Here is a 26,475-nt window from a genome sequence, read left to right as displayed (position 1 = left end):
TAGAGTGATACTTCTCTGTTATATTTATTTTTTGTACAATTTTCATTGCAATATTGTAATCAAAATATTATAAGCTACGTATTTTCAAAAAAACAAATTCAAAACTAAAAATCGATAAGCAAACCATGAAATAAGTAGTAGAGTCAGCCAAAACAAAAGATTGAACTATAGTAGGGACTTTCTCTAACCAGACCCTACAACCCTCATAGTTCTACTTAAACATGCCAAGTAATGAGCCACTTCGTTTCCAAATCTTCTCAATCATGAGTAAGAGCACGAGCTACACGAGGAGCCTAACTGGAGGATGTCCTGGTGCGCTTCCCATAATATAAAGGTTCAAATTTCTTATTTTTAAGTGCATAGTACAACTTCAGATTATTGGTGTCAAGGATGAGGTTGTGAGATCCAACTTTTATGGTGATGCTAAGAGCATGACGAATAGCTAGTCCCTCGGCAACATCCACTTCTGCACTGCCCCTGATTGCTTACATGTCTCCACCACAACATTACCTTCTGAGTCCCTCACCACACCCCTAAACCAATCTTACCCCTATCAAATACCGCAACATCCGAGTTAGCCTTATAAACTCCACCCATAGGATTCCTCCACTTAGAAGTTTTTTTTCTCTTCCCCCCCCCCCCCCCCCCCCCCCCTTTCCACCCTTTACATCAATAACTTCATATTCACTCACCAATTGCATTGCCTTGTGACTAATGACACCCCTCCAACTTTCCTTAATCAAACGCCCAGGTGTTCCTACAGAGCCACAAGCCCCACAAAATGAACCTAAAAATACTCCACCACCGAGGTCCAGAAAAAATCTTTAGCCACATGGACACACCACTGACGAAAGTTACCTCTATCAAAATTTGGCACTTGTAAGTCTGTAACCTCATAACAAACTGCCACCAAATAATGCGCACCTCAAGACAAGTAACCAACATATGCAATATGCTATCCTGGAAACAAAATCTGATTTTTAGAGGGATGCCTTCAAGCCACAATTTTTCCCACTTGAAATCACCATATGAAGGAGAAGTAGAAGCTTTGCTATTTTTCAGCATGTTATACACACTTTGCACACTAAAATCTCCATACTTGGAGTGTCTCCATGACCAAAAACCATCAATGTTAAACATTGAAACAAGGATTTTAAAATTGCCTCCACCTCAACTTCCGAGAAAGGCTCATGCACCAAGTCAATGTTCCAATGCCCATCTTTCGGTAACTCACTAACAAACTTGGGACCATGCCCCCTCCTAGATTGGCAAACTAATAATTCGAAACTCTAGTAATGTAGGCACGCACCCACAGATCTTCCTATATTTCAACCTTTACCCACTCCCAATCATCTTCTTTACTCCTTTTTCAAGGAGCCAGCGAGCATTAGCTATAGATTTCCAAGTATAGCTCGTTGTAGGACAGATTTTTGCATCCAGAAAAAAAGTATATGGAAAATATTTCCCTTTTAACACCTTAGTCATCAAAGAGCTCTCGTTATTAAGGATTCACCATCCTTGCTTCGCTAAGAGTGCTTCATTAAAACGTTCTATATTCTTGAACCACGTACCCATACCCCCTTCTTTCTTGGGCATAAACATTTTTTCCTATGCCACCCAAGCTAATTTCCTCTGTGGCCACATTTAACCACTAAAAGAATTATCTATACATCTTCTCACCTTCCTTAAGAATACCAATCGGCAAAGAAAAACATTCCATTGCATACGCCGAAATGGCTTGTGCAATAGCTTTGATGAGCACTTCTCTTCCCGCTTGTGAGAGAAATTTTTCCTTTTACTCGTCATCCTCTTCTAGATTCGATCTCGAATAATTTGGAAAATATTTTTCTTAGACGGACCTATATAAGTAGGAAGCCCAAGATATTTCTCATGGTCTTCAACTGCCTTAAATCGTTTGAAACAATTTTTTCTTTGCAAGCTCCACATTTAGTCTAAAAGAGATCGACCTTAGATTTATCCATATTCAAAATCTGACGTGATGCTGCTTCATAGATTTATAAAATATCAAGCATCTCATCTACTTTTTTTACACACGCTCGCACAAATAATAAGCTTATCATTCACAAAAGAAAAAAAAAAAAAAAAAAAAAAAGGCTTATGAGTGCAACCTTCTTAACTACCAAATAAATTATGAACGTTTGTGTATGATGTCTATACTATGGTGTGGAGAGACGTCTTACGCAGATGCCTTTACCTTGAATAATACGTTAAACACATACACCCCTACCATGGTATAGGCATCTTTAAATCTCTAGGAGTCTCCATTGTGGCCTGGTATAGGCGTCTGCGTAATACACCTAAACTATAGCATGGCTGTTTGTCAAAAATGTCCATACCATTGTAAGTACATCTCCTACGAACGTGTATACCATGACGTAGGAGTCTCCAACAGACACCCATGAGCCAAAAACCTAAAAAAGTGATCTAAAATGGGTTTGACCTAAACGTTCAGTACTTACGTAATTACGTTAGTGATAGCAAGGGTTTTCCGCGACTGCTCCTTCCTTTGATAAGGCATGGTCACGACGACTTTGATTAAAGGTGGTGGTGGCAGGGGCTTACCTTGACGAGGCATGGTTAGTTGTGGTGGGTAGGAGCTAAGTGATTGCGGTAGGAAAGCAGGTGGTTGGGGTGGAGACGATAACGCATCAAGTGGCTGTAAAGAGGGGTTGAATAAATTAAGGGAAAGGGTTAGAATGATCATTTATAATGTCGTCGCGAATGTACATGTTGTCAAATAGTAACACCCACTAAGCGGCCATATGGTTGCGACCAATCGCAAAATCAATGACAAATCTAATATATATATATTTAAAGGGGAGTTTTTCCCCGAGTTTTTAGAGAGCCACGTAAGATTTAATTTTCTTAGCGCGCCATGTAGGATTATAAATTTAAGTGGTAGCCAATTAAATAAGAGATTATTAATTTCTTTTACAATTAAATAATTCAAATGACACGTAAGCAAAATTGTCGAATGAGATTTTAAAGTTTAAATTAATTAAATACAAAATATTATCTTTTGAGATAGGAATCATATAACTAATATATAAAGCTAAACTTTTAGCCAAGCGACGAGACAGCGACACTTGGCGTTCTAACTTTTCGCCAAGTGTTGCGCCATGTAGGATAGAGTTATACAGAATTCAATTTGTAGGATAAAAAAGTTCGTTTAGAATTCTATTTTCAATCAAATTTGGATAGAATTTTAAGATAAAATGGTTAATTTAGAGTTTTATTTTCGATAAAGTACCAATATTTACAAATTGAATTATAATTTTATTCAAAAAAATAATTACATTATAACTCTCATAAATTATTGTAGACACCCATTTGTGTCTCCCCAAAACCAAACCCAGTGATGAGTACCTTTCGCGTCGAATCATAATCGAATGAAGTGAAAGTGTGGAAAGTCTAGTGTTGCGGATAGTTTTAATTTCTTTTCTCTTCTCTCTGTTTTTGAAAACTTATTTTAAGAAAACAGCCAATCCACTTTGGTTGGTCCATGATATGGGTCCAATAGTAGTGTAGTTGGATGGGGCTTGACAAGAGCTTTCCAACGATATATTATAAGCCCAATTCCGATGAATATTGAGGAAGTTATGGCCAAATTACTAAACTGAGCCCGGTTTGAGCCTTATATGCGGCCCAATGATCTAGGGGAGGGCCTAATATAGATTTATCATTCCTAATGCAATAAGGAATGGTTTTAGTCCTTTAGATTCTTCTAGAAGGTTCTTTTCATTCCTAATTCAATTAGCATTGATAAATTGACTTTTGTTGACTTTTTAGAGTTTTAATTAGAATCAAAGAACATTTTTTGAGGAAAATACGATTTTATCCTCCTGTACGACAATTTTAATCTGATTTTAAGAAAACGCGTGGATTTCTGAGTCAGCGCCAAACGCCAGTTGTAGCGCCTGACGCTACGATTGGCGCCTGGCGCCATTTATCTTAGCGTCTGGCGCTAAGGTCAGCGTCTGGCGCCAACTCGGTTATTTGCGTCAGAACTCTGTTTTTGATGTTTTATCTTTTTGGCTGATTTTCTTTATAAATAACGTCGTAAAAACTCCATTTTCATTCATCTGCAACCTACAATCATCAATTCTTATTCTCTCTCATTCTCACCAACTCGCATCAAGATTATCTTGATTACTTTCTCTCTCTCTTTCTAAACTAGCCTTCTCTCAAATATAAAAATTCCGCACTCATTAGATCTAGATACACCTAGCCATATTCGAAGTTCCCTTCGCCCTAGACGTGAAAGGTTTAATTTCTGAGGGTTTGGTCCCAAATCTCTCTTTCCATTATTTAATTTAATTGTTTTGTTTATCATTTTCCTTGAAGTTAGTAACGCGTGTATTTTGTTATTAGAAAGAGGTACGAGGCATCAAAGCAAGTATTTTAATGGTTTTTATTGATGCTATGATATAGAGTTCATGCTTAGGTAGTTATTATAATTCCTAGTATCATGTCTAGGGTAACTTTAATATCAAGTATGATTGTTATGATGCCTTCTGTTTTCTTCCTAATATTTATGATTGTTAGTATCATGTTAGGTTAAAGCTTTGATCTTTATTGTTAGTGACATGCTAGAGTTTGTTATTAATCTTGTTAGTATCATGTCTAGGATCTTGCTATTATTGTGCTTTATTATTAACAAGATTATTTTAATTATTATGGTTATTATTGTTAATTTTATAATGATTATTACTATGTTGCTTGATATTTATTGTTATTATTGCTTGATCACACCTTTTTATGCATGTTTAAAGGGAATTTGTACTTGTAATCACGCTTAATAAGATAATTAATAATCTTGTTTAGGGTTAATTTGATTATAATTCAAGTGATCGCCAATAATAGGTTTATTTTTGCATTAAATTCAACCAACATATATAAACAGGTTTAGGGTTAAACCTATTGATTGCATGTTAGTCAGAAAGCGCACATGAATACGATCTGAATAAAGTAGAGGCCTATTATTAGGGCATGTTCAATCTCTTTTAGGTTGGATTTGTACCTTCATCCCCGAACCCTATTTGGTTCAAGACCTTATGGAGTTTACGATCTCTTGGATCGTTAAGGGGTGTAATCTTCACCTCGTGAACGGTTTACAAGTTCCTTAAAAAACTTGTTGGCGACTCTTTTGCTCTATCTTCTTTCCCTTTAGACACCACCGTACTTTAGTGTATGATCACAGTAGGGTTCAAGCTAGGGGATTAACGCTTGAAATATTCCCTACAATTATCATATAATTTTATTTTTTGTATCATAATATTTTTTTGGAGCGTAGAAATTAGTTCAAAATGTACCACATCTATTATTTATAATATATTCTAATCAATTAAAATAATAATACTTCAAAATCTAATATAATTTTATTACTGTGTGTAAACCTACCCATCAATCGGTCGGATCACGAGTCATTTCGGACAGGGTCATTATTTCAGGTTACGGGTAAAGAAATGTTTTCACCAATATTATTATTATTAGTCATTACATGCAACTCGGGCATCGCACGGGCACAAAACTAGTTTTATCTAATATTTTAAAACTAATATAATAACAATTTTAATCACATAAGTATGAAAAATAATTTTTTTTTAAAAAAATACTAACAAACCGTGCATCGCATGAGCTTCATCTAGTTTTTTATTATTTTTTTGGAAGAAAATAAATGACAAATTTTAAGGAAAAAAAAATAAAAGTTTTTATTTACAAGAAAATTAAAAAGTTTTTTTTTTTTTTTACAAGAAAATAAAAAAGTTACTCCTTTAAGAAAAACACAAAAATTAGAAAAATAAGAAAAATCGGATCAAACAAAAAATTCAAAAATATTCACCACCTCCAAAATCTTCGCACGTAGAGGAAGTGAATTAGTAAAACAATACCACACCAACAAAGAGAAAACTCCTCCCTTTCTAAAAAACGACATCGTTTAACAAAACACCATCAAAACTTGTTCATTCGACCCTATATAGACCACACACACAGTCACCTTCCCAAACCCTAGTCCCAATTTTCCCCCATTTTCTCTCTCCTCTTTCTCTCTCCTCCTCTCCAATGGCGTCGCGAAGGCTCATACACTCTTTCGCTCGCAACCTCCGCCGATCCTCCCGCCCTTCTCTCTCCTCCCCCAAACCCTCCGCTGCTCACCGCGCTTCTGCCCGCGGCTACCTCCTCAACCGCGTCGCTGATTACGCCTCATCCTCCGCTGCTGCTGCGCAGCCCTCGACCCCTGCTAAATCCGGTGGTGCCGGCGCCGGTAAGATCACCGATGAGTTTACCGGTAAAGGGTCTATTGGAAAGGTATGTCAGGTGATCGGTGCTGTTGTTGATGTTAGGTTTGAGGAGGGTTTGCCCCCGATCTTGACCGCTCTTGAGGTTCAAGATAATCAGACTCGATTGGTGCTTGAGGTTGCTCAGCATTTGGGTGAGAGTATGGTTAGGACTATTGCTATGGATGGTACTGAAGGTCTTGTTCGTGGTCAACCCGTTTTGAATACTGGATCTCCCATTACTGTAAGATCTCATTTTTTTGATTTGGTCAAAGTTTTTGTTTTGGGATTGGTGATTTGGAAATGTGGGGTGTTTTGTTTTTAATTAATTTGGGATTTTTTAGGGTTTTGTTGATTTGCATTTTGAATTTTAGATCTGGGTTTGGATCGTTGGATCTGGATTTGTTGTGGTGCTTGATTTATTAGAGATTGTTCATTTGATTTAGATTATTACTTTACTTTAGTTACCCCGTATTAGAGATTGCTCGTTTTATTGTTGTGAATGATTACACATTTGAATTATTGCTTTTGTTTCGGGCTTTATCGATGAAACGGGTTATATGTTACACTACGTACATTTTTCAATTGGCGGAATGTGTATGCGATCTCTGGATGTTGACCAAAGCTAGTTTGTGTTGAAAGGGAAAACCTTTGTATTTGTTGTATGGATTGAGGCGCGTTGTTGTATGATGTTATAAAAGTGTTTGTTAGGGTCATATGCTTTTCAAAAATGAGGTTTTTTTTTCCGTGCCGCCTCAAGTTATTCAATGGTTTGGGTTCGTTAAGTGTTGTATTGGTCTAAAATTGTTCTCATCATGAAAATGTATTTTATACTGTAGATTCCTGTTGGAAGAGCTACCCTTGGTCGTATTATGAATGTTATTGGAGAACCAATTGATCATAGGGGCGAGCTGAGTAAGTAGCTGACTACTCTTATCATTTAATAATTGTCTTAATGAATTTAATTAGAGTCTTAGGAATTTGGTGTTACTATGCTGACTTTTGTGGTGACATTGGCAGCAACCGATCACTATCTCCCCATTCACAGAGAAGCACCCGCCTTTGTTGAACAAGCAACTGAGCAGCAGATTCTTGTTACTGGAATTAAGGTGAATTTTAAAATATAACTCCCATCTCCTCGTTGAACTGCTGTGACATTGTGGTGTTTTGTATGAGAGACTTGTATAAATCGCTTTGCCTGGGTTTTGCCTTTTCAAGGTCGTTGATCTTCTAGCTCCATACCAAAGGGGAGGAAAGATTGGGCTGTTCGGAGGTGCTGGTGTCGGGAAAACTGTGCTTATTATGGAACTTATCAATAATGTTGCCAAAGCTCATGGTATGTTTGCAATGGCACCTTTGCTCCATAGAATTTAATAGCTTTGTTTCAGTAGGTTTATGATGTTGGTTGTCATGATCAGGTGGTTTCTCCGTGTTTGCCGGAGTTGGTGAGCGTACTCGTGAGGGTAACGACTTGTACAGAGAAATGATTGAGAGTGGTGTCATTAAGCTAGGTGAAAAGCAGGTCCGTCACGATTTTGCATTGTAATAGATGTTTCATTTATGTGTCTATTTTACATTGGCTCATCCTTTGCCTAATCTTTCCTTTGTAGGCTGACAGTAAATGTGCCCTTGTCTACGGTCAAATGAATGAGCCCCCAGGTGCTCGTGCCCGTGTTGGTCTTACTGGACTAACTGTTGCAGAGCATTTCCGTGATGCTGAGGGACAAGATGTGCTACTCTTTATTGACAACATTTTCCGTTTCACCCAAGTATGAATTCTTGTTTGAATAACTTGTTTTTTTACTCGTTATTATAAATCTGTTGTTGGATGATTCCCTTAATTTATGACAATGCTTCTTTGGTTGATTTCAGGCTAACTCAGAGGTGTCTGCTTTACTTGGACGTATTCCCTCTGCTGTCGGTTACCAACCTACTTTGGCTACTGATCTTGGAGGTCTTCAGGAGCGTATTACAACTACCAAGAAGGGTTCTATTACTTCTGTCCAGGCTATCTACGTGCCTGCTGATGATTTGACAGATCCTGCTCCTGCTACAACTTTTGCTCACTTGGATGCCACAACTGTGTTGTCCCGACAGGTAATTTGAGGGATGACAGATGACCAAATGCTTTTATTCAAGTGCATCTAGTTTATCTTCTAACTTCCTACGTTTTGACCAGATCTCTGAGCTTGGTATCTACCCTGCTGTGGACCCTCTTGATTCTACATCTCGTATGCTTTCACCTCACATCTTGGGAGAAGAGCATTACAACACTGCTCGTGGTGTACAGAAGGTTCTCCAGAACTACAAGAATCTTCAGGATATCATTGCCATTTTGGGTATGGATGAGCTAAGTGAAGATGACAAATTGACTGTCGCTCGTGCCCGTAAGATCCAGAGATTCTTGAGTCAGCCCTTCCATGTTGCTGAAGTTTTCACGGGTGCACCCGGAAAGTACGTTGAGTTGAAGGAGAGCATCCAGAGTTTCCAGGTAATTGAAATTTCTCATGCTGGTCAAATGTGTAAATTTATCAGTTTACTGCTGCTCTAGTCTAGTTTTGCTTTTGGTTGATTGATTATAGACAGGTTGCACTTGTTCCTTTTATTGATATGTGATCATGCAATCTTTTATTTTCTCGATTTCTTATACGAAGTATTTATTTCAGTTTGTCTAATGTTGGTCGTGGCATATAATTTGCAGGGTGTCTTGGATGGTAAATATGATGACCTTTCTGAGCAATCTTTCTACATGGTTGGAGGAATCGAGGAGGTCATTGCCAAGGCTGAGAAGATTGCCAAGGAATCTGCAGCTTAAGGAAATCTGAGATAATTTGTTTTTGACTTTTTTTTTTCCTTTGGCTCTTTGCCTTGATAATTGCGAAAATAATTTTTAGTTGACATTGGCTTTACCAGCTCCCGGAGTTGAGAAGGATTTTTTTGGGAAGCCAAACATATGAACAAGGGTTTTTCCATTTTGTCTTATTTATCTTTGTTGCACAAGTGTGATGATGACGCTCCATTTTAACGGAGCAGAGAGGGTTAGCCTGCTAGTACAATCCCAACCCCCCCTCAGCTCCCTGTCATTGAATAACGGGAGCAGGAGACAACATATGGACACAATGTATATTTTTGTTCTTTTTGTTAAGTCCAGATTTTAAATGGTCTAATTACATTTTCATATAGCCTGCCTGTTTTTCAAGGTGAAAATGTATAATATTAATAAGCTCTTCTTGCAGCTAATAAGCAAACAGGTGTTTTAGATTTCTACCATTAAAGATCACAGATTCACAGGTGGTTTGAATGTGTGTTGATGGGTGCGATGTTGGTTGGGATTTACGAAGGAATAACTACAAGATTAATTTGCCGCTGTCACTCCTGTGAGTCCAGGCTGTCAAAGGTCAGGATGTGACTATGTGAGGGAAGAAATTGCTACTAGTTATGGCTCTTATGAGTACTATTAGGGTAATGTCCAGTAGTGTAGTCAATTTTAGTTGTCGAACTTTCCTCAATGTGCAACAAACCTCAGAAACAGTTACAATAGAGGATGGACAATACAGACGTATGTATCAATATAGGATCACTATTATATACAAAGGTCAACTCAAATGGGACTTGTCGTGTGCCGTCTAAAGAGAAAATATTGTATAATTCCATCGAGGAAGCAATTAGCTTTGGAAGCTTACTGCTACAATACAATATACTCCGTAACTAATAAAGGTACATAGGTTGTGCTAACTTCTGTTAAAAGCTCTTATCGAGTAAGACCAACTCTTAGAATCATGTTTTATTTATATGATTTTCTCTTATATGAACTCGTTAAACCATATTTAAATCCTGATAAAGAAATAAAAATTGATTTGTAAAAAATACTAGTACTACCTCCGCTACAGGTAATGTGTAACGATTAAACATTTTTCCTTTCTGTTTTATATCAAATCGTGACACACATAAACTTGTGACGAAGGTAGTATAAAAAATGAATTTGGAGGCCAATAGGAGAAGCATGGATCATGCGGCTCCAATTGATTTGGATAAGTGATTACAAACCTCCCATCACAATTCACACCACAACTCCAAACAATGAGGTAAGTACTAGTACTCGTAGTAGACTTCTCAACCCATTACAAAATCACACCACCTCCCATCTTTGACCACCTTCACCGGCACCATCTCCAAATCTCTACTACTTCTTTCCACCTTCCTCCACCTAACCAAACCTCATATAAACCCCCTCCAAACAAACATGTCCATTTCTCTCTCCTCTTTACCCCACCTTTCACCTCTCCACCACCCTCATGCCCACCTCCACTCCACCCCTTCCATGTCTCTCCTCCGCCGCCTAACCCCCCCTCTCCGCCACCACCGCCGCCGCTTCCTCTCCCTCGTCGCCTCCGCCGTCCGCCAAGACACCACTCTCTGGACACCCACCCCTATCTCCCTCATCGAACCCGCCGCCGAATCACTCTTCCACATCTCCATCAACGTCTCCGACGCCCCTCACATCGCCGCCTCCTACACTCGCCCTGGCCAGTACTTGCAGCTTAAAGTCCCTGACTCTCCTAAACCTTCTTTCCTCGCTATCGCCTCTCCTCCGCTCCTTGCCGCTGAGCGCGGCGAGTTTCAGTTTCTTGTTAAGAATGTCGCGGGCTCTACCGCTGAGCTTTTATGTGGGTTGAATAAAGGGGATGTTGTTGAATTGACCGCTGTCATGGGGAATGGTTTTGATGTTGATCGGCTTTCGCCTCCCGAGGAGTTTCCCACTGTTCTTATCTTTGCCACTGGATCTGGAATCAGGTATTCTTCGTTTCATTATCACATACTATTAATTTTCAATTGTTCTTCTATTTGATGTGATTGGCTGTAGAACTATGTGTAATTTTGTCAATTGAATTACTTGACATTTTCCCAGAATTTTATTGTGCATTTGTATACCAACTCTATGATCACTCAACTTCTGTGACTATAGTGTAAGGAATGCTAGTATTTATTCTCTATATGCCACAAAAGAGTTAAAGAGTGTAGTTACAAAGGTGCTTTTTTACTTATAGAATACGAGAAAGTAGGATTACATATAGAATATAGCTGCTGTTGGATTCTTGTTTGTGCATTTGGGGATTCTCTCGATAGTCTTCGATTTTAATGTCAAGCTCTGTTCTTTACTCACTCTATGTTTGGATAGAGAGAAATAGAGGGAAATGAAGAGAATAGAAAAGGAAGGATGCATCATCCTTTGTTTGGATACTCTATGCAATAGGGAATTGGAAGGATCCAATTTCCTTCCCGTTTAAATAAACCAAACCCCTCTGTTGTTGGAGAGATTTGAAAGGAAAATGGAAGTTCCATCTACAGATCTACTCCCTTCCCTCTTTTTCCTTCACCTCCCTTTCCCTCTTTTTCCTTCACCTCCCTTTCCCTTCACTATTGTTATCCAACCATAGCGTCAGGCTTTGGGCAATTGGAATTTTTTGGTTGAATTGATTAATGGGGGGGCTTAGTTCCTTCCTAGTTTTTGAGTTGATAAAATGGAAACCGATTTGTATCTTACTATATATTACGATGTACAAATCCTTTAGCACTGCAGTTTGGCTTGCTGTATTTGGGTTTCATATGATGGTATTTGTTCATTGCGGCTTGCCTTTTTTGGTTTTTGTGAATCTTCCTTAGTCTGCTTTTAAGGTGCTAATGCTGTATTCCTTCATGACTATGTTACGATACCTGCTGTCTGACTTCCATATTTCCTCTTGACAATTTGCAGTCCAATCCGATCTCTTATTGAATCTGGCTTTAGTGCTGACAAGAGGTCAGATGTGAGGCTTTATTACGGAGCTAGAAATTTGCAAAGGATGGCATATCAGGTGGTTCACAAAAATACTTTGTTGGTCTATGAAAATATGTAATAGAATAAATTACAGAAAATCTCTCTCTTTTTCAGCTCTTTTTCTTATGTCTTATCTTTATTATACAGGATAGATTCAAAGATTGGGAATCTTCTGGTGTTAAGATAGTTCCAGTATTGTCACAACCGGATGAGAAATGGACAGGTGAAGCTGGCTATGTGCAGGTACTGTAAAATTTTTGTTGATAGGTGTGGCAAATTTTATTTTTAAGTACATTGGATGGTGTAATCATATATTAACACTTGTTTTTGGGGCAATTAAACAGGCTGCCTTTTGTAGATCCAAAAACATTTCAAACCCAAACTCTACTGGTGTTGTACTGTGTGGGCAGAAACAGATGACAGAGGTAATTTATCTTTAATGGTTTGATTTGCAGTGTTTTTCTTTTTTCTTTCTTATTTTCTTCTTAATGAGTACTCTACTATTTGTGGCACAATATCTTGCTTAGCTGTCATTATTAAAGATAATATTGTCGTACCGTAATTGTTTTAAGTGTCAGTTAAAGGATGCAGCTGATGTAATATGGTATTTGTTTAGTTCTAGAATTTGTTTTATTGCTTCATAGATTATCAAAAGTTCTAATGATCCATCAGCATCAGCTTTTCTTCTAGTTTGTTTGGGTTCGAAAATGAGGGTATTGGAGGAGAATTAGTACACATATGAAGGAATTTAGTCTGCACAAGACATAGTTTGTGGTATTTGTACTAATAAGATGAAGTAGTCCAGAATTCCAGGTGAAAGCTCAATCTTTGGAGGGACTTTGTTCATAGATTACCTCTCTAATTGTAATTCTCAGCAACCTTTGTTTTGCTAATTTAGAATAAGAAGAATTGAGTACTGAACAGAAGTAGATGACTCATCTTGGTCACCCTTACCATATCCATGTGTCATGAAATTGAAGGTCCCTGATATCTTCATTGGATATTAGTAAATTGAATAACAACATAGGTAAGAAATCACAGCAGAGATGTAGCAAAGCATTCTAGAAGAGTTACTGATTTAGAGTACTTCTTTAACTTTATCTTATATGCTTATGACAGAGATCGATGTTCCCACAACTCAGTATTTTTCATAATTTTTATCTTGACAGTCAACACACAAGTCAGACAACTAAGGGAAACATTATATTAAGGTCCTTCTATAAGACGCAAAACCAAATAGGAAAATAAGAAACTTCTCAGCCATATGTGAGCAAAATATATTTTTGTGGTGTTCTCTAAGGCTGTGGTGTTCTCTAAGGCAAGCCCTGAATCTACTCACATTATGCTAATTTTTTGGCTTAAGCTTAATGTTATCTTGTGGAACATAGGCTGACGGGTATGGATCTGAATTTACATATGTTGCTTAGACTCTGATTAAGGTGTTCAGTCTGAGTAGGATTCAGAGGATCTGACATTCTTCCCAAAAAATTCGGCCTATTCGTCGAAATGGTCAAAAGAGTGTCTTGGACTAGCTTTCTAGATAAAGCTAAGTATTTTGAAAAATGATTTTGACACTTAATCATAAAATTATATATATAAAAAAAAAGATTTGTAGACAATGCTTTTGATGGCCTGGGAAGATGCACATTTTCTCAACATTTGTACCTCCTCCGTTTTTTTTTTCTTAACATTTTAGATAGTGTACACTTCACATACTTATCTTCAATTACATTTCGTGACATACATTTAAAGAAAAAATAGTCATATATCATATTGGAACTTGTTAGATTCGTCTCAATGTCTACTTTATTAGAATCTTTTTATAATTTTCACAAATGCATAATTAAAGATATAAATGGTTGAAGTTATGCATTGACGAACGTGAAAAAAACCGAAGTGTTACAAGTAAAATAAAATGAAGGAAGTAATTTTTTATAATATGATTATGAAACTAAACAAACCTACACACATGTTCCTAGAAGTTCTTGAAATTATCAGTGCCCAAATCAATCTTTTATTTCAAACACCTGTAGTTTTTGAGTAAGAAGGAGGTCTATTTGCTTGATACCAATGGATTAAATAAGAGTTATCAAATGTGCTCATAGGGTTTTGATGGAGTTGTTAAGAAATAGTATTGATATAAAACAAGTCCCTTATATGTAAAGCCCATCTTCCAACTCCTCCAAGTCTTCCCTTGTGGTGCCTATTACTTAATTTTATTTTATTTTTTTTGGAAAAATTCTCAATGGTACTCATCATCCTTTTATTTTTCTCAATGGTAAACAACGAAAATTTTAATTATCTATGGCACTCATGTATTTTTAGTATATATTATCAATAGTATTAATGATATATTTTGGTTAAAATATTTAACTAGGCTTAGTTTTATAATTATTTTTTAATAAAAAGAAAAAAAAACCCACCACCCACTCCCCCCCCCCCGCCATCCCCAATCCCCCCTGCTCTCTGAACCCCTCCTCGGTGTCTGTGTCGGCCGCGCTCTTCCAGAACCCCTCCCGGCGTCGGCGCCGCGCTGAACCCCCCTTCCCTACACCGCGACCTCCGACGACAGCCCGATTAAACCTCAACATTACCATTTATCTCCGGCAAACACCTCAAAAAACGTCAAACTGGAAAATGGACGATCTCAAACTCTTAAACAATAAAAGTTGGCATCAGTCACCAAATCTATAACTTTCTTCAAAATACTTCCTTGATCTAATCGTCTACATTTTTTTTTTGGGGGATTTCAGATTTAGGGTGTGAGATAATATTAGAGTTTTGGGGGGAGGGGGATTGGGTTGGGTTGCACGATGAGTTTCGTGGGAGAGTGAGGGGATCGGTGGTTCATCTGGAGAGGGAGACGCGACAGGGGGAGGAGAGTCGACGCCGGCGCTAGAGGAGGGTGGTATGGGCACCACCGGCGCCTGCAGAGTGGTTGGGGCCATAGTACGAAAATGCGGTTTTGGTTGCGATCGTGGAAATGGTCGCGTGATTCGGTAACGGAATTGATGCGTTGATCGTAGATCGTATCGTTGTTGTCGCGTAAGAAATTAAAATTATATTTAAATTGTAAACTCTATATTTTTACAATGGTTTCTTTCTTAAATTTTGAAAATTTTATATTCTTAAAGAGGTATACTGCTGTATTTCCCTTTTTACTGCTATGTATTCTTACACGCCTCTTTATATTTAAAATTAATTTTTTTTTTTGAGTGTGGGACCCATGTAGTAAATTAGTACTGGTAATTGAAAAAAGGGGAAGAGAAGGGGGGGGGGGGGGTCACGTGGATGTGAGATAAGGAAAAAACAAAAGGATAGAGAAGTAGTGGGGTCAAGTCAATTTCAAAAGGGGATTAAAAGTGATGTACCAGTTGTATCCCATTTTTTTTTAAAGAAAACTCGACTTTTATGGAGAATTCAGAACCCCTCGCCGGAAAAAATGTCTACAAAGCTTTTAACTCGGTGTTTTTTCTTCGGAAATTCGTTGGTAATGTTTGATGGGGCCGAATTTCACTTTAAAACGGTCGTACCGGCCGAAATCGCGGAGTATTGTAAAGCAGCATGCTATACCGATAAATATCAGAACGACAACTTCAAAATCTGTTACGTCTCGGCCGATTCGCGACATAACGACCGAGTTTTTGAACCATGATTGGGGCTGGTAGTTTTTTTTTCTTGTAAAAAAAAATATTTTAAAACAATTTAATCATTAAAAAAACAAAAACAAACAAACCATGGTTAATAAATGATTAAATTGATAAACTAATGTTACCATTGAATTGATAAAGATAATTCATAAGTACCAAAGATGAAAGTTTTGTTGTTTACCAATGAGAAAATTAAAAAGCTTGTGAGCACCATTGAGAATTTCCCTTTTTAAAAAAAAAAAAAAAAAAACTTGCAACAATTCAACGAAGTATAACATTTACATACTCAACTTCAATAACATTTCGGGACTTATACTTCAGTATAAACATAATCATATGGAATTTTTATTTAAACCTAATTTTTACAAATGCATAATTTAAGATATTCTCTCTTCATCTCATTATACAATGCCTCTTTGTTTTTTTACGTGTGAATTAAGAAAGTTGTAAATTCCTTAAAATTAATGATTAGAAGTACATATACGCGCATATGTACTTCTAATCATTAATTTTGAGGAATTTAATAATAAGTTCGGGTCATTAGTGAATATAATCATCAATTCCCAACACTAATATAAATTCCCTTTTTATTAAAGTTGGGAAAATTGAAGAGATAGAGAGAGAGAAAGTGTTGGAAATTGATGTTAAAAGTACAAAAAAGAAAAGAAAAAAAGATGACAACTCATTAAAAATAGGGTAATAATGTCAAAAAAATAATACCTTTAAATAGAAAGAGACATTGGATTTTAGTTTACCCAAAAAGGAAAAGAGACATTATATTGTGAGGCGTGGAAGTATACAATTGAAGCTATGCGTTGGCAAACTTGAAAAACAGAGATGTTGCTACTAAACAAAAACAGAGGAAGTGTATTTTTTCCTCCTCCCGCCGCCACTCCTCCATCCTTTATCAATACCAAATCTTTTTGCTAAAACCATTTTCATTGTGCTGTTTTCACATTTCCTTAAATGTCATCATTATCATCTCTCTTCATCTCATTTCTCAAATTTTTAACTGTGGCAAGGGACTCATCCTTTCATGGAGGCATAGTTTTCCATGATGGATGCACTAGAACTTTTAGAGGTTGGTTCCAGCCCCAACTAATCAGAGCCTTGATTGCTGTTATTGGCTTTCAAAGCATTAAACAAACCCATCATCTTAGAAAAAGGTGGTTGTCTCGTATAAGATATTCCAAAAGTTTTTTCTAGATGTTAGGCCTGTTTGAGAATGTGGAGATGGGGCGTTCTAGTTATAGGGTGGATTGGGTTGTTGAAACTTTGACATTCATTAATGTTATTGTTCAGGAGTGGTGGTGGTGGTTGCTTACTCTAGTAGCTATAGTGGTGTGCTGGTTGTGGGTAGAGTTGGCAATACTGACCCGACCCGTGACACGAATTGACCCAAAACGTAAACCCGAAATTGACCCGAACACAAAGTTGACCCGACCCGACCCATACCCGACCCATACCCGACCCAAAGTGGAGTTGACCCGGAACCCGAATTGACCCGACCCATATTAACCCGACTCGAAATTGACCCAATACCCGAATTGACCCGACCCGAAATCGACTCAATACCCGAAGCGACCCAACTCGACCCGAAGTGACCCGAATTGATTGATCCGAACGGACCCAAAACCCGAAGTGACCCTAATTATACCCAAACTGACCCAACCCAAAATTCACAAATACTCAAAATCTTAACTGATTTCGGGCTTAATTACTTTAATCGAATGAAGATTTGTCAAAAACAACCTAAATTAAACAGTATAGTATTGTGTGTATAATACTGCAGAAATGTGCGTGTAATTTATTACTCGTAATTCATAAAGAGTTCTATTTGATTAGGAACACTAGTTTTTGATATTGTTATTATTACTCTTAGCTTCTTCATTTAAGTGTTACATTGAATTTTTTTCCACTATTCACTTTAGGCCTGTTCTGATTTATTGGCTGGCTGGATTGGATTGAACTGAATATTTTATGAGAGAAGGGAATTTGGAACTGATTGGAGCTGAAGAGAACAAATCCTTTATCTAATTTGAATTTATGACTAATTAATCAACTATAATGAATTAATGATCATACATATGAAATAATACTGTGTATATAGTACTTGTAGGAATTGTCTAATAAATGTATTATTAATATTCAATTGTTATACCTTATACTTATTCACAAGTATAATATATTATTGGTTAAATTTCTATATCGACATAAACAAAAATTGACCTGATCCGAATAAACCAGACCCGAACCCGAAGATTGACCCGACCTGAACTCTACCCAAAGTGTTGACCCGATACCCAACTCGACCCGAATTGCCATTGACCCGAAACTGACCCTAAACCCAAATTGACTCGACCCGACCCGTACTTGACCCGAACGACCCGTCTATCAGGTGGAGTTGTGGGTATGATGGTGCCATTGCAATAGCATAAGGATAGTGAACCGGACAAAAGGGCCTATGTTGAACATCTATCTCATTTAATGTATTAGTAATACTGAATTCATTTTCTCCTTTAATTTGTTTCTCTTGCATCTCCTTAGGTGATTTAGAATCAGGTTACATAATTATTGATGCTTAATGAAGTTTGGTGATGATATGTCCCAAGAATTTTAAGATATGATATCATGTGCTGTTTGGTATGACTGTATGAGTTAGTTTGGGTTCGGTTCTTTCTGCTCACATGGGATCAAAACATGGGAGCCAAAATGGAGTTGTTAGGATCTTGCCACCTTCTGCACATCACTATAGAACTACCCCAATGCCTTAACAGGGCTTCCGTTCTTTGTGCCTCAGACTTTATATCTCACCTGGAATCAACAATGCTTTCACTTGTATATGAATGAGTACATGACCTTCGATTCAATTACTAATGTTCTATTAAGAATTATGAGATAGGTTGTCATATTTGATTGGTAGGCATCTACTTGATTGTATGAAATACAGTATTTATGAGAGCTGAAATAGAGTTGTTAGAAACCTGTCAGCTGTCACCATGAGCAAGCACTATAGGACTACCCCAATGCCTCCGACAGGACTTTCGAACTGTGTTGCTTGAACATGTTTTCACCTGAAGGGTTCCCACCAGATAAGGATGCTTTGAAACTGTATGTAGCCATTTCTGGTTCTTTGGTCATGTACTATTGCTCAACACTAGCAGCCAAGTTTAGGTAATGTAATTCTTGTCTACTGTAGGGTTGGGTGGAGGAGGTGGGGGGAGACGTATGAATCTCTGTACGACACAGACTATACTTCTTCTGTAGGCCACCAAAAATGAAACATTGAAATAGTTGAAATTATTCATTCAAAAATAATTGAAATTATTTATTGGTTCTTTTTGCATGTAAGGGCTAAGGGGTTGGATTTAAATGCTACTTCTGCCGTTTCTATTTAGTTGACGCGTTTAATTTAGGCACACATATGAAGGAGTGGAGAGAGAAAGAGAATGATAGAGCAAGTGGGGTACACAAGTAAATGTAAGGTATAAAACTTACCCAAAAAGAAAACGTGTCAACTAAAAATAATCTTCCTAAAAAGGAATGTGTCAACTGAAAAAAACGGAGGTAAGTATGATTATGGAAAAATTCACAACCATAGTAACCTATTGGACTGGTTAATTTTTATTTTTTTATTTTTTCCTATCTATCTCTTCCTCTTCAGCCTAGCCAAGCTCCTCCCATCTCGTGCCACCACTCTAGCTTCCCTCCCTTAGCCACTATAACCTAACCCTAACCACCACTACCACCACGAACAATACCTTCTCCCAACTACCACTGCCACCACCAGCCACCATAACCAGCACGAAACGAACCCTTTCTCCCTCTCTTTCCTCTTCTTCTCTCTCCTCCCATTCCATTGTCAACTGCAACAACCCATCCACCATTTTTCTGGCTTTTTGCTTTTCATTAAACCCTCAAATATCCCACAAAGTTTACTCAATTTAGGAGAGAATAAACCCTAATATATGAACAATATGCTTCCTCTGTCTTCATCCAAATCTCCATATCTTTCCTCATCTTTTACCTCTAATCATACCTGTCACCCTTCATCCTCCAAATTCATCCGTATACCTGTCACCTCCATCCTCAAACGACAATGTTTCATGTTTCAAAGCTCAGTTGCTCTGCTGGCCAAACACCCACACCCATACTCCTGTACCTAGGGCTGTGCACCGGTCCAAAACCGGACCGGAACCCGGAATAAGCCATTTTTAAGAACCGGAAACCGGACCGTATTCTGCCGGTCCGGTCCCTGTCTGGACCTGTTTAATACGGTCCATTCCGGTTTTGGACCGGTTGGGACCGACTGTACCTTCTTTTTTTTTTTTCCCCCTGCATTTTAACCTGTTTTTTTTTTTAACCTGTGTACTTTCGAACTAGAACAGGAGCAATTTTCGGTGAGGGCTGTTAGGCGTCGACGGCTGGAGTGATCGGAGGAGGAGGCTGAGTTTAACAAATTGAATTTAATTAAACAAAAAAACAAAAAAAAAAAAACGAAGAGAGGCTAACAATCGAACTAGAACATACCTGGAGGGCTGGTGGCTGGAAGTCGAAGAGGAGGGCGGTGCTGCGCCCTGCGGAGATGAGGGCGGTGCCGTGGTCCGTGGACCGTGGTTGAGAACAGGGGCGGAGCCGCGGTGGCGTCGGGAAGAGAGTGAGAACGGGAAAGAGGACAGAGAGTGAGAGTGAAGAGGCGTGATTCGTGAATGAGATTGATAGAAGTTAGGGTTTTTAGGAAATTAAAAAAAAAAAAAAAAAAAAAAAAACACTTTTCATTAGCTCTGATGCATTTGAGGGTCTAAGAGAATTATCGGATATTCAGCCGTTGGCTGACAGTTTGTCACCGCTGGTAAGGATAGCAAACTCAGTTCTATTAGTTGCTGCTCTGCTTCGGCTGCTGGGTTTGGTTTAGGGTATCAATTTGGGGGCTCCCAAATGTTGCGCTTGGTGCTGCCAGTGGGTTTGAGTGAGGGAGACTTGTTCTTAGGGACATTAGAATCTGGTTGATTTATCCAAACTGAATTTGCACATAGCCTTGTTTTGTTGTTGTCTATCATGTTAAGTTCACGAACTAAATATTAAGTCGATTATACATCTTTGTTTTGCTATAGTCAACCACAAATTTGGAACTTTTAGAATTTTGCAATAGATGAACTATATTATGTGTCAGATTTTTTGGTTGTTTTTGGGTAGCAAATGGTTGACACATGAAATTGCATTTTATTTTCTTACCAGATTTAGTTAGTGGTGTCTGTTTTGGAAACTTTCAGAAGTTATATTAATAAATGCATGCTTATTGCAGGAAATCACTTCTATATTGACAGAAGATGGGGTCTCTACTGACAATATACTCAAGAACTTCTAATCTCATCAATTTCATGAGATGGAGCTCCTCTTCATCTGTTGTATAATTGTTACAGGAAGCAGTGATGTTCTTCCATTCATTTATTCCTCGTTGCTGAGTATCAATTTTCTCAGCTTGGAATAGCAAAAATAAATCTGATTTCTAAAATTTTGACATATATTACAACAGTAAATTAGCAATATTGTTCCAGTTATGCACCTTCCTTCGTGAGTCTATGCTGTATCTAGATACATAGTTGATAGTTCTCTAGATTCAACATCAGCTATACCACATTGTCGTCTCTCTCTTGAGAAAAGGATTAGGTATACCATATAACGTTGTATTATGAACTCTGTTTAAACTTTAAGCTTGTAATGTTCCCTGTATGTCTGCAATATAACAGTGGTTGAGTTGCTCAATCTTCTCGCTGATTAGTAGCTATATAGGCAATAAACAAGTAATAACATATATGGAGTAACTAGTTTGAAGCTGGGTTCTGTGTTCATGCCCGTAAAAAAAAAAAAAAAAAAAAAAATGTTCATGGAATAAGATTTAAGTAAAATTTGTCAATTACTATCTCAAAAAAAAAAAAAAAAAAAAAAAAAAGAAAAAAAACGAGATACATTCCTAAATCCCACCATACAAAACCTTGAAATTGAGCTTAAATAGGTCATATTCGACCATGAAAACTTTAGATCATGATCGAATTTCATATAAAAACCTTCGACTTATTAAAATTTATACAGAGATGAAGGAATAAGAGAGAGAGGGAGGGCAGAGAAGAAAGAGAGAGAAGAGAAGAAGAGAAAGGAGGATCAAGGAGGGAAAGGGAGGATCGAGACATAGAAAAGAAGAAATAAGAGGAGAATATGAAATGAAGGGGGGATTGAGAGACAAAAGCGCTAATGTGAAATGAAGGGGGAAGGGGGGCGGCTGGATTAGTAGGGTTTTGTTTTTTGTTTTTTTTTTTTTATTTTATTTTTTTTGACGAATTCCGTTATAAAATATGTACTTTATGACGGAATTAATCCGTAGGAAATTTCCTACGAAATCAAAATTCGTTGGAAATAAAGTATTTTCTAATGGATCCCCGTAAAAAAAAAAAAAGTATTTTCTAATGGATTTAAATTCCAATAAAAATTTCCGACGGATTTTTCAAAGGAAAATTTATAATCCTTGGAAATTTTCGACGAAATTTGTCAGAATATTCGTATTTTCTAACGAATTTTCATGTCTGAGTTGAAGTTATTCGTTGAAAATTGAGTCTTTTCTTATATTGATTTTATTAAATCCACCGTGGGAACTCTATTTCATATAAAATAATTGCAATTATATAATTTGCTCTTCTTTTTACCCATTTCGAATCTTGTTTAGACTTTTTGTGTGTTTATGCTATCTTCACTTGAACGATTGATATTCAGTATGAAGGTGGTGCTGCAACTTGGGCCCCTATAGATGGTGTGCACATTTTTAGTTGCTATTATTTTGTGTCTAATTAAATGCATCGTTTATATGAAGAAAAAAAATGATTTTCTTAGATCGATTTAATCTAATTTTGCCTCCTTGATATTTAATTGGATAAATAACTTGTTATGTTATCTAATCTTCCTCGTGACCTTTAGGGCATATTTTTTCTGTGATTATTTTCTTTGCTTTTATATACTTGCAACACATTAAGGTATAAAATTTATATTGTAACAACTTAACAATAATGACATAATTTTTTTTCAATTAATTTGTATGTTTACCTAGTCTAATATGTTCCTTAATGTGCGTGTTAAAATGGCGTGGTTAATAAAAACAGGGTAAGTATATCACAAATTCACACAAGATCTAATTTTCATACAACAAGTCAATAAGAGTGAATAGAATTTTTTATTTTTTTATTTTTTATTTTTTATTTTTATTTTTTTATGGTAATAAGAGTGAATAGATTGATTGTATTTTCTTTATATCTTTTTTAAAATCTAACCGAATGATCAAGTTTTATTGTATACATTCCGATTAATTTGTATCTCATTAGATGCATTTTTTTTAATAAAACAATTTCCACTATATTAATTTTAGATATTTTAATTTACTCTTTTAAGCTCTAATTGAACAAGTAGTGTTGTGTAGTTGTGCTTATGTAATCATCTGTTTCTCAATTTGGCATTTAGTACAGTGATCTTTTATCCTTTTTGTGACCTTATGAAGGATGTACACTATTTTTGTTACTTTTTCCCTCTGTTTTAAATTAGTGGAAAATTGTAAATTACTACCTTAAAATTAGGGGTGTAAATGAGCCGAGCCGAGTACTTAAAAAAAAGTTGTTAATTAATAGCCCTAAAATTGATTAATTCTAGTAACTACTATCTTTTTCCCTAATCAGCCTACTTAATTATTTAAAGGCATCATTATCCGTCTAAATTGTAATTATTAGCTTTTTTTTTTAAACAGTAATTATTAGCTTTTAAACATAATTAATTAGATAAACCCTTGCACCACCACCATACCACCATTGCACCACCTCCAGCAGCCTCCTTACCACCTGCAGTAGCTCCCCCACCGTGAATCTCGTTCCCCTTTCGATCCCCCATCGCGAAAACCACCTCTTCTGTTCCCCTAGCAAGAAATCCAATCTAATCCTCACTCGTTTCCCCGTCACGATTACCACCTTCCTCTCGCTTTCCACCTCAATTCCCATCCCACTCCTTCCCCTACCATGAAACTCATCCCTCTTCCGATCCCTCACAACTAATTGCATCCCCATCATGTGGCAGGACTATTTCCGAGGCTAAGGGGAAGGGGAAAGGTGGTAATCGCAATTTGGGAAAAGGGAGAGATGGGTTTTAAGGGTTGGGGCAAAGGGATGGGCGATAATTACAGTGGATTTATGGTGGGAGAACAGGAGAGGATAGGTTTTGTGGTGAATGACCAAGAGGAGGATGAATTTCGGGGTGGGGGAGCTGCCGGAGGTGGTAAAGGGAATTTGTCGGAGGTGGTGTGGAGGTGGTGCTAGGATTTATATAATTAATTAAGGTTTTAAAGCTAATAATTACAATTTTATCAAATAATTATGTCATTAAAATCTTAAGTAGACCAATTAGGGAAATAGGTAGTAGTTACTAGAATTAATCGGTGTTAGGGGTTGTAATTAACATATTTTTTTAGGGGTAGTAATTAACAAAGGCCCTCTTTTTGAGATAGTAATTCACAAATTTTCCTAAATTAGTTGACAAATTTTAACATTTGATACTATTCATAAACTCTACACTGATGACTAGCTTATGTGATTCATTGATAAGAAATATCACTCTTATTAGATTTGTTGGAATTTTCTCAATGAGTTCAATTTATAAATATCAAATTTTTATTATTTTAACTTTTGTTAATTAGTGATATTTACAATTAAATTTATACATTGGCAAATGTGATAACTGTAATGTGTCAACTAATTTATTGGAAGAAGGGTGTTTATTTGTTGTTCGTTTAATACATCACAAGAATTGTGTTTCATATAAACATTTTCTATTAGATTTATATTAATCTTCTTGAACCCCTTTTGAGTTCTAATCTACACATATTTGCGTTTTAAGTATTTTTTAAATATAAAGATAATTAATCCTCCTCATGACGGTTTAAAAGGTGCGCGCATTTTCAGATACTATTAATTTATCACATTAAGCATATCACGAGGATTTTGATTTATATAAGCAACAACAATAAGACCAATGCATCTTTTGACCGTTTATTTAAGATTTTTTTTTTTTACTCTTTTTCAGGCTTTACCAGATATTCAGGTCTTTAGTATTTGACGTTAAGGATAAATTTTGTTGATGCCCCATATTACCTTATAAAGGATCGATGAAAAGGGGTTCACCTATTTCAAAATATCAATTTTTTTTTATTGCTAATAAAAATATTTATTGTTGAATTTATGCATTGGTAAACATGATAAATGCATCGTGTAAACTAAATTAGAGCAAAAGAAGAATTAATTTGTTTCTCGTTTTATATATCACAAGAATTGTGTTACATATAAACAATTTCAATTAAATTTATGTTGTTCTCATTTAATTTTACCCATTTTGAGTTATATTCTAAGCATATTTGTATTTTATGTCATTTCTTTTAAAGTATAAACATAGATGAGCTTCCTCGTGACTGTTTAATAGGTGTGCTTATTTTTTGATGCTATTAATTTCTTTCACATTGAGGGCTTCAAGCAACAACCATGAGATCAATCTATCTTTTGACCCCTTTTTTAAGATTTATTTTTTTTTTTTTTACATATTTTCAGGTTTTACCGGATATTCAGGTCTTCTGTATTTGACAGTTAGCATGAACATTATTGATCCCTCTCATGACCCTATTTTTGTTGTTATTTAGTTCTGTCTTATAAAAAATATTATGTAACTTCTTATACATACAAATGGTCCATCACATGTCCCTCCCTCTCCCTCTCCCCTTAGCCTCGTAACATTAAAGAAGATCTCGTGTTAGCACTTAGCAAGATCCTAAAAATAGTTACATTTGCTATTTTGGACAGTTTTTCTTCGCTGGTTATGTTTTAATTATTTGATAAATTAATATGTATTTTAACATATATTTCCTCATGCAAATATTTCCAATGCAACTATTCTCCTACCAAAATATATTTACCTACTCCTAAAGCAACTATTCCTATTTATAAAAATATTCATTTACTCCCAACTTGAATATTCATATTTCTAATGTTGAATTAATTTCGCAACACTTGATATATGTGACAACTAATCATTACGTTATACTATCTCATTTTCCTTAATATCTGCGTAAAATCATTAAACTTAACAATTAAAGATTATATAAATTGATGTGTCAGCAATCTTTTATTGTAATTATTCTGAGTATCTATTTTTAAGAGAAATTATCTTAAATGACTTTATTAACGTCATATTATTACATAACCTATTAAATGTAATAATTGACTATTATTTTAAAAACATTTAATAAAAAGTTGAAATAAATCTTTAATTTATAGAAATGCCCTACAAAGAAGATACTTCAAATAAAAAATATATTAAAGAAAAAGAAATCACTTTTAGTAATATATACACCTCATATTCAAGTATAACATAATAATTAAAATATACAAAAATGATGTACTTAAAAAAAATCAATTAAGAAAGAAAAATGATGTACTTAAATAAAACGAAGAGAGTATACATTACGGTCCAAATCTACTACACCCAAAAATTGGTATAAGTACGAAAAAAACTGTATAAAAATGAGAACCGATTGAATAAAATAAGTATTGCAATCAATTATACGGGTACATATGCTAATATATACTTTGATCAATAATATTTTTAATCATCAATAATAATTATGTATTAT

The 26,475-nt window shown here is 36.2% G+C and overlaps 2 protein-coding genes across 2 annotated transcripts; both read left to right on the top strand.

The window, feature by feature from the left end:
* Positions 1-6,041: 6,041 nt before the first annotated feature.
* LOC145556305 (ATP synthase subunit beta, mitochondrial) lies at positions 6,042-9,481 on the top strand. The gene is made up of 9 exons (XM_081617960.1): positions 6,042-6,543; positions 7,139-7,214; positions 7,320-7,408; positions 7,518-7,635; positions 7,718-7,821; positions 7,910-8,068; positions 8,172-8,396; positions 8,479-8,790; positions 9,001-9,481. Exons 1-9 carry the CDS (start codon positions 6,085-6,087, stop codon positions 9,112-9,114), a joined length of 1,656 nt encoding a protein of 551 aa, XP_081474086.1. The 5' UTR covers positions 6,042-6,084; the 3' UTR covers positions 9,115-9,481.
* Positions 9,482-10,382: 901 nt separating this feature from the next.
* LOC145556295 (fruit protein pKIWI502-like) lies at positions 10,383-21,533 on the top strand. The gene is made up of 5 exons (XM_081617949.1): positions 10,383-11,093; positions 12,055-12,154; positions 12,265-12,360; positions 12,462-12,542; positions 21,073-21,533. Exons 1-5 carry the CDS (start codon positions 10,543-10,545, stop codon positions 21,133-21,135), a joined length of 891 nt encoding a protein of 296 aa, XP_081474075.1. The 5' UTR covers positions 10,383-10,542; the 3' UTR covers positions 21,136-21,533.
* The last annotated feature ends 4,942 nt before the right edge of the window (positions 21,534-26,475 follow it).

Source organism: Chenopodium album, chromosome 1, assembly GCF_948465745.1.
Source record: "Chenopodium album chromosome 1, dcCheAlbu1.1, whole genome shotgun sequence".
NCBI classification, from domain to species: Eukaryota; Viridiplantae; Streptophyta; class Magnoliopsida; order Caryophyllales; family Amaranthaceae; genus Chenopodium; species Chenopodium album.
Note: the sequence above shows the minus strand (reverse complement) of the source record. Positions and strands in the feature narration are given on the sequence as shown.